Source organism: Hydra vulgaris, chromosome 01 (genome assembly GCF_038396675.1).
Source record: "Hydra vulgaris chromosome 01, alternate assembly HydraT2T_AEP".
Lineage (NCBI taxonomy): Eukaryota > Metazoa > Cnidaria > Hydrozoa > Anthoathecata > Hydridae > Hydra > Hydra vulgaris.
Genome location: NC_088920.1, coordinates 18,310,001 through 18,317,973, shown reverse-complemented (window position 1 = coordinate 18,317,973; position 7,973 = coordinate 18,310,001). Strand labels below are relative to the sequence as shown.

The 7,973-nt window shown below is 26.8% G+C and overlaps 1 protein-coding gene and 1 long non-coding RNA gene across 6 annotated transcripts in view; one reads left to right on the top strand and one right to left on the bottom strand.

Moving 5' to 3' along the window:
- Positions 1–4,580: 4,580 nt before the first annotated feature.
- Positions 4,581–5,021, top strand: LOC136074177 (uncharacterized). The gene has a single exon (XM_065786481.1). It carries the CDS (start codon positions 4,581–4,583, stop codon positions 5,019–5,021), a length of 441 nt encoding a protein of 146 aa, XP_065642553.1.
- A 1,564-nt stretch (positions 5,022–6,585) lies between these two features.
- The window catches only part of LOC105849692 (centrosomal protein of 63 kDa), a 47,505-nt gene continuing 46,117 nt past the window's right edge, over positions 6,586–7,973 (bottom strand). For 4 of the 5 annotated variants that reach the window (XR_010635710.1, XR_010635714.1, XR_010635711.1 and 1 more), the window contains 2 exons: positions 7,968–7,973; positions 6,586–7,104 (listed from right to left, as the gene is read on the bottom strand). The exon at positions 7,968–7,973 is cut by the window's right edge and continues 56 nt beyond it. This is a non-coding gene — a long non-coding RNA (centrosomal protein of 63 kDa). The remainder of the gene's footprint in view (positions 7,105–7,967) is intronic. The other variant, XR_010635713.1, reaches the window with a different exon arrangement.

Here is a 7,973-nt window from a genome sequence, read left to right as displayed (position 1 = left end):
TTTTTACCCAAATCAGTTTGGCTTTCAAAAAAATCTCTCTACAGAGCATGCAATCATTGAAATAGTAAATCAAATAACTAATGGTTTTGAAAATAATAAATTTACTTTAGGAGTGTTTCTTGATTTATCAAAAGCATTCGATACAGTGGACCATTGCATTCTATTAGATAAATTAAGGCATTACGGAATAATAAATAAAAGTTATTATTGGATTAAAAGCTATCTTACAAACAGAAAACAATATGTAAATAATGTCCAATCTGGAGTATTAAATGTCTTATGTGGAGTCCCGCAAGGATCGATTCTTGGTCCACTTCTTTTTCTAATATATATAAATGACTTTTGTAATGCATCTTTAAAAATGAACTCGGTCATGTTTGCAGATGACACAAACTTATTTCTCACCAACAATGATATCAAGAAATTATATGCAGACATGAATATTGAACTGTGTAAAGTAAACAACTGGTTTAAGGCAAACAAACTCTCACTTAACGCTGAGAAAACAAAGTATATACTATTTCACAAAAAAACACAAGAAGAAAATCTTCCTCTCAAGTTGCCTAACCTATCTCTAAATGATAAACTAGTAAATAAGCAATCCAATATAAAATTCTTAGGAATCATTGTTGATGAAAAATTATCCTGGCTTCCACATATAATATATATCCAGTCAAAAATCACCAAAATAATAGGTTTGATGTATCGAGTTCGCTCCTACGTCAATAAAAATAGTCTTAAATTAATCTACTTTGGGCTAATTCATAGCTTCATCAGCTATGCAAACATTTCATGGGCAAGTACTCAAGCGGCAAAGATTAAAAAAATTTATAGTCTACAAAAACATGTCTGCAGAATCATTTACTCAAAAAATAGGCGTGAACACGCTAAGCCCTTAATGAAAGATATGAAAATGATGAATGTGTTTGAAATTAATATCTACCAGCATTTAATTTTCATGTATCGTTATAATCACAATATCTCTCCTATAAGCTTTAATAACAAGTTTAAAATAAATAAAAATGATAACTATAATCTTAGAGCGAATATGTCCAACACATATAAACTGCCTCGGATAATAAACAAATATTCAGAGTACAGCATTCTATATCGAGGTCCAAAAGTATGGAATACCTTTCAAAAAGGATTCAAAGGCACGGTAAATTCGTTAAGTTCCTTCAAGTTTTTAACAAAAAAAGAAATTTTTAAAATATAAGAAATGTTTTTGGTTAATCATACTTTGAATAATTTCTCATAAATCTGTTTTTGTTTTATTTCTACTTTTGTTGGTTGCTTATCAATTTTATTAGCGAATTACGCGTTTTATTACGATATTTTATTGAAATTTTATTACGCATTAACATATTACGATATTTTTTTGAAATCTTGTTATAGGGGCTCTATGAAAAGATTGCGATAACGTACTGTCATCCTCATCTTCTTTGAGCCCCTATCTGTTTTACTTATTCTATTTATTGAAATTTTATATTACGAAGTTGTAAAATCTTATATTATATTAAAACAGAGAGAGAAAAAAAAAAAAAAAAAAAAAAAAATTTACAATTATAATCAATTTAAACATGGTAACTGAAAGAAGATCACTAAGATCATGTCATCAGAACCTTAAATGAGTCGTTTTTTTAAAAATGCATAAATATACTTCTATAAACAATAATAGAAACAAAGAAAAATGACTTAATATAAACAGTAAAATAAATTTATGCTAGGTAATATTAAAAGGTTTACAATTTTAAAATGCTACTAAACAGGGCCGTTCCGAGGAGGGGGTACGTTTTTTTATAACATTTATTTTTTTACAGATTTTTTTATTTTATTTACATTTTCACAACTACATATAAGTTACAATTTTTTCACATCGTAATATAAGCAAAATATAATTCAGTTACAAAAGATTATATTTAACCAAGTACTGCTTAAATACATTTAACAGAAAAAAAAACACTCAGTTAAAAAAGAAAAAAGAGTTAAAAAAAATTTTTAGGAAGCATTAGTTGAATATATTATGAAGGATTTGTTAAGATAGATTATATTGTTATAGGGAACTCATAGAAGACTGTTTTTTTTTTCCAGGGTACGATAAAGTTTGTGCTCTGTGATAAGTCCGTAAGGACTTCTCGGCGCACCTAAATAAATAAATTAAAAAGTCTTCATGAATGACTCGTTGCAGTGTTTTCCTTGACACACAAGCCTCTCTAGTTAAGCTAGATATTGATCGATTTGGATTTTGTCGCACTTCACAGTTAACAAAATTTCGAAGTTCTTAAGTTCTCACAAATCTTCTTGGACCTGTCTGCTTCAGTTTACCTTATTCTAGATGAGCCGGTAAACATTTGAATTATAAAACTGTCCTTTTAATGCTTTGCAAAATTTGCTTTTTTTTACACCTGTCTTCCAGAGTGAAAAAACATTTTTTCTTACTTTTTCTTTTTCAAGGCGATTAAATTGATCTATTTTTTTTTATTAATTTATAAAAACAGCAAATGTTTTTTTATTAACCAGTTCAGCCGTCATTGATTTTCCTGAATTTGCGGACATTTTGAGCGCGAAATTCAAATTGTCAAGTTATACTTTTTTTGCGATAATCTGCTCACCATTTTCATTATAACAAAAACAACAACAACAACAAAAACAACAACAACAAAACAAGATATTTATTTTCCTCAAAATTTACAATCATCTAATTACAATAATATTTTAACAATAATAATAATAAGTAGAATATCTATAATATTATAAATAGTAAAACCTAAATATAATTGTTAAGAATAAATATAAATAAATGATTGACAAGGAATGAGTCACTATAATAAATAAAACAATATAATTTACAAATATTGTTTATAATGTTAGCTGCAAACTTTCTAACATTACTTGTTAATGTTTTATCTTATTTTAACTTATTTTAAAATCGAAATCATAAAGAAGAAAAGTTAAAAAAAAGAAATGTAAAAATTTCTCTTATATATGCATTTTTATATGTATCTTTTGCATATACTACTTTGTGATATAACATTAAAATCATAACTTACCAACGCAACGTTTGTAAATTATTTTTTTAAAATTCGCTTGGTGAAAAGACTGAAGTTGTATTTTTTTTGCTCCAGTCGTGTATTTAAATTTAATTAAAGTCTAACTTTATATATTTTTTTTTTTTATAGCAAAAATAATAATATAAACTATAAACATTCAAATTAGTATTAATAAGAAGAGTAAAACCGGGTCAAACCGCACACCGTATCATTCCGCACACTGATCGAAATTATCAAATAAAAACGAAACGGATATGGCTATGAAAAAAATAAAAATAGATTCAAACATAGAACTCTATTCTCCTCTATTCGAATTGATAAAATTGTATACCTATTTATCTCCATTTTATTTTTTTTTAAACAACTTTAACGGGGACTTAAATTTTTTAATATATTTTTTTATCCTTGCGAACAAAATGGCGCTTGACCCAAAACTGATATAAAATTAATTTTAGCACAATCTTATTGGAAATTTAGTTCTAATTTAGTATAATTTTTATGCAGCTAGAATAAAAACTTTGATAAAAAATCAAAAAAGTAAAAAAAACTTTTTTTTCTGATAAAACCGCACACTCGATTAATTACTTAGTTTTGTGACTAAGTGACTAGGTGACTAAGGTGTTAATTCCAATTTAATTAAAAAGAAACTATAAATATAATCATCTCTTAATCATTGAAAACAAATTGTTATATTATTTCTCAATATAATCACCACTCACTCAATTTAATTTAACTCACCCACTTTAACATGTTAACTAAAAAAACAAAAGCATACAAGAAGACGATATACTAGCCACATTAACTGATATGAAAGAAAATAAAACATCACTAAGAAAAGCTGCATTCAAACAAGGCGTTCCAGTCTCAACGCTCAAAGATCGCAAAAATAACAACAACAAAGGCTTGTATGGCTCAGGTGCAACGACGGTACCCTCTAACGAAATAGAAAGATTGATGGTGCATGCGTTCCAATTACTTGGTGACTGGGTTTATGGTTAAACCCAAAATGAAATCTTACTTGTATGTGGCCACCTTAAACGCGAAGATTAATTGCACTTATTCAAAAATGGCAAGCCTGGTAAAGACTAGTTTTATGCCTTTTTGAAGAGCTGGTTAAAAGAAACTTCAGCAAGAAAAGCGGATAATTTAGCATGTAAAAGAGACGCTTCTTGTACGCCAGAAATAGTTGATCGTTATTTTGAATGCGTCGCCAAGCAATATCAACAGACTGATGCAACTTCTGGGTCGCATATTTGGAATTGTGATGAAACAAGCTTTTTGGGTGATCAAAGAAAAGCAACCTTAGTGTGTCGAAAAGGGTCAAGACGTGAATTTAAACTTACTGGCAACAATGAAAAAATTCATTATACTGTAAAAAAACTGTTGCTACGCTGATGGGTACTTTGCACCACCATTTGTGATATACAAAGCGTAAAGAAATTTTCGTTCTGACTGGGCAAGAGGTGGTCCAGTTGACACAAAGTATTCAATTTCAAAATCAGTTTGGATGGAGCACGCTACTTTTATTGAATGGCTGAAAGAAGAATTTATACCCGAAACTTAGGTAGTATTCATATTTTAGTATTAGATTGGCATACAACTCACATAACTTTGGAAGCGGTATTACTGTGCAAAAAACACAATATAATCTTGATTTGTCTACCAGAGCATTCTTCACAAATTCTACAACCATTGGATAGAGGTATCTATTGTCATGTCAAACAAGCTTGGAAAGAAATTTTTACAAAGTATTACATAGACTCAAAATGCAAGAATTTAGATAAACAAAATTTTCCACCGTTGCTTAAACTGCTGTACGTGAGTGGTAAATGTTTTACACGCTTGCATGTAACCGCTGGTTTCCAGTACACTGACTTACTTCCACGTAATAAAAATAACAAAAATCATAAGGCATTAGCAATCACACAAACGTTTAATCCACCGACACCATCTTGCTCAGACACAGCTTAACCATCTTCAATAGCCGCTGCAGCACCTACTCCAACTACACACCGAAAACCATATTTCTTAATTACACCAGCTTCAAGTTTTGATAGGCATCAAGCATGTGTTGAGCGTTGCAAAAACAGTACCGAGATAGAGTTGAAGCAGTTTTTTCAAGCCAGAAACCAATCGCATGTTAAGAAATCGAAACAGTGCAAAACTTGGCGGAAAATGTATTATCGAAGAAAATGTGATCGAATTCCTCAAACATAAAGATGAAGAAGAAGCAACAAAGGAAGCCGTGAATGTTGCTAAACTCTCTATGCCAAGTACTAAAATGCCTGAGCATAACAATGCTGAGCAACCTCAAAAAAACAATAATGGAGAACAAGTACCAGCAGCCAAACGATTAAAAGTTGCAAAATGTAAAAAGTGTAGAGTACAGTTACTCATAGAAATGTCGCAATGCGAGAATTCGATGTGTCGGAAACAGTTGTGCAAAGAAGCACGTTTACTAAAGAAATATGTGGTTGGAACTAAATTTTTTTGTTGCAAAAAATGTAAAAACTTTAATATAGTTTCTTAAATATAAGTTGTGTCAAAAAAAATAATAAAAAAAATTAAATTTAATGTTTTCTCAAGTGTGCGGCTTTATCAGAATGTCGCCAAAAACCGCACTTTTTTTTTCTTTACATTTAATATTTTCGATAATTTTTTTTTTTTTTAACATAATTATATTATCTTATGTAGTTTTTTATTACCTTTCTAATAAAAAAAAAAAAAAAGTTATTTAATTTTTATTGATAAGTGTGCGGTTTGACCCGGTTTTACTCTGTTTTATTATTATCATTTTTTAACCAAAGTAGAAAAAAAAAATAATAATAATAATAATAATGTACTTAACGCAATTTTTTGTTTGTTTGTGATGTTTGTTGTAACTTTAGTTACGTTTTGATTTTCTTAGCGTTTTTCTGTTCATATTTTATTTATTTGATCATAATATTTGCAATTGCAATTATATTTTAACAGCTAAGATTAATATATTTTTTAAATCTTTATAAATATTTTTAGCAATAGTCGTTTTTCTATGTCATTGATAGTTGTTTTTATGTCATTGATAAATTGTGACATCACCGGTTTTCCCCATGCACCCTTCATGTATAAATGATTGTTGTAAGAAAACCGATTTATTTAAATTATTATAATTATTTTATTATTATTATTATTACTATTGTTAAAAATAAAAGATATTAATAATAAGTAATATTAAGTACATACAAGTTCAAGATACATTACATATGTGCGTGTGTTTGTGTGTGTATATAATTAGGATATACCAATAAAAATTAGAAGAAAAAATAATAGTAAAGTAATAATGATAAGAAAACTAATATATTTTATTATTAAAGAATAATGTGTAAAAAAGAGAGAATAAAATTTTTTTTTTGAATTTTTTTAAATAGATTTTGTTTAAGATTAAGAAAAGGTATTTTAAGTTGTAGATTTTTTTAACTAATACAAAACGTATACAAGGCTAATGTTTCATTAAATATGAAAATAAAAATAATAAAATAAATATGCTAATGTTTCATTTGCAGAATAAATCATATTTAAATTGAATATGAAAATACAAACTGTCATTAAACTTTTTTTTTCTTGGTATTTGTTTTTACACTTTTACATTTGTCGCGCAAAACTTTTTTGCATATTACATTAAAATTTTATAAAACTTTATATAAATAATATTTTCAAATAAAATTTCACGAAAACACACAAAAACATTCCAACTTTTGCAAAAAAAAAAGTAGAATTTACTTCATATTTTTCATGTTTTGTTACAAATTTATATTACATATGCAATTTATAGAGTTAAAAAAATTATTTTACAATCCACAACCAAATTCAAATAAAATTGAATTAAAAAATATTATACATTATATTAACTATAAAACTATTCAAATGTTTTCTTAAAATCATTTATAGTAGACTTAATCTTTTTATCGAGGATTTCTTCTCGCAGTATTTCTCTTCTTGTGAATTCACTGGCTGGAGAGAGAGGAGAGATTGCTTCTATACCATCTTTTAGAGAGAGAGGTATTTTTCCATTACCCTAAAATTATGAAAAAGTAAAAGTAAATGAGTAACAAAGTTTGTGGCTTATTGTTTATTACGAATCTATATTAAAATGAAGTTTATTACGAAATTTTATGTTTGTAATTAGGTTTTTTTTTAAATTGAAATAAATTTTATTTACACTATTTTATTAAAGAATTATAAAAAAATATGGCTTCTGCATTTATTATTCAAAAAACCTTTTGATTTTTACTACAACCATATTCACTTAATATTAACTTAAGTACTATTGACTAATTTAAAAATCGATATAAAAAAGAAGATTATATGCAAAAAAAATAGACTATTATTATCTATTATTATTATATACTTATTATTTTTTATTGTTCAACTTTTTTGTACTTACAATGACTGTTCACAATGACTGTTCAGTGACTGCTAAATTACAACTAAACTACAACTACAACTAAAGATTTTCACCGATTTAAAAACTTTGATTTCAAAGTTACTATACAAAAATTATTTAACACGATTTTAAAAAGTATATATGTTTATATATGTTATATATGTTATATATCTAACATATATATAACATATATAAAACATATAATAAACATATATATTTTTATTGAAAAACCAAATTAAAAACTTAAATTTATGAAAATATGAAGAAACAATTGAGCATTTAGAATAAGTCAATAGAAATAGTTACAGATAATTAAAGTGTAACTTGTTCTTACATTTTAATTATCTGTGCTATGATTTATTAGTATATTACAGTAATTCAGCGTTTACTTCAGCGTTAATTTCAGTGAGCATAATATAATAACTTCCTCAAAAATCATTAGATTCCAATATAAAAAATGTATATGTATATACAGAAAAATAACCATAAAAAACCTTTTC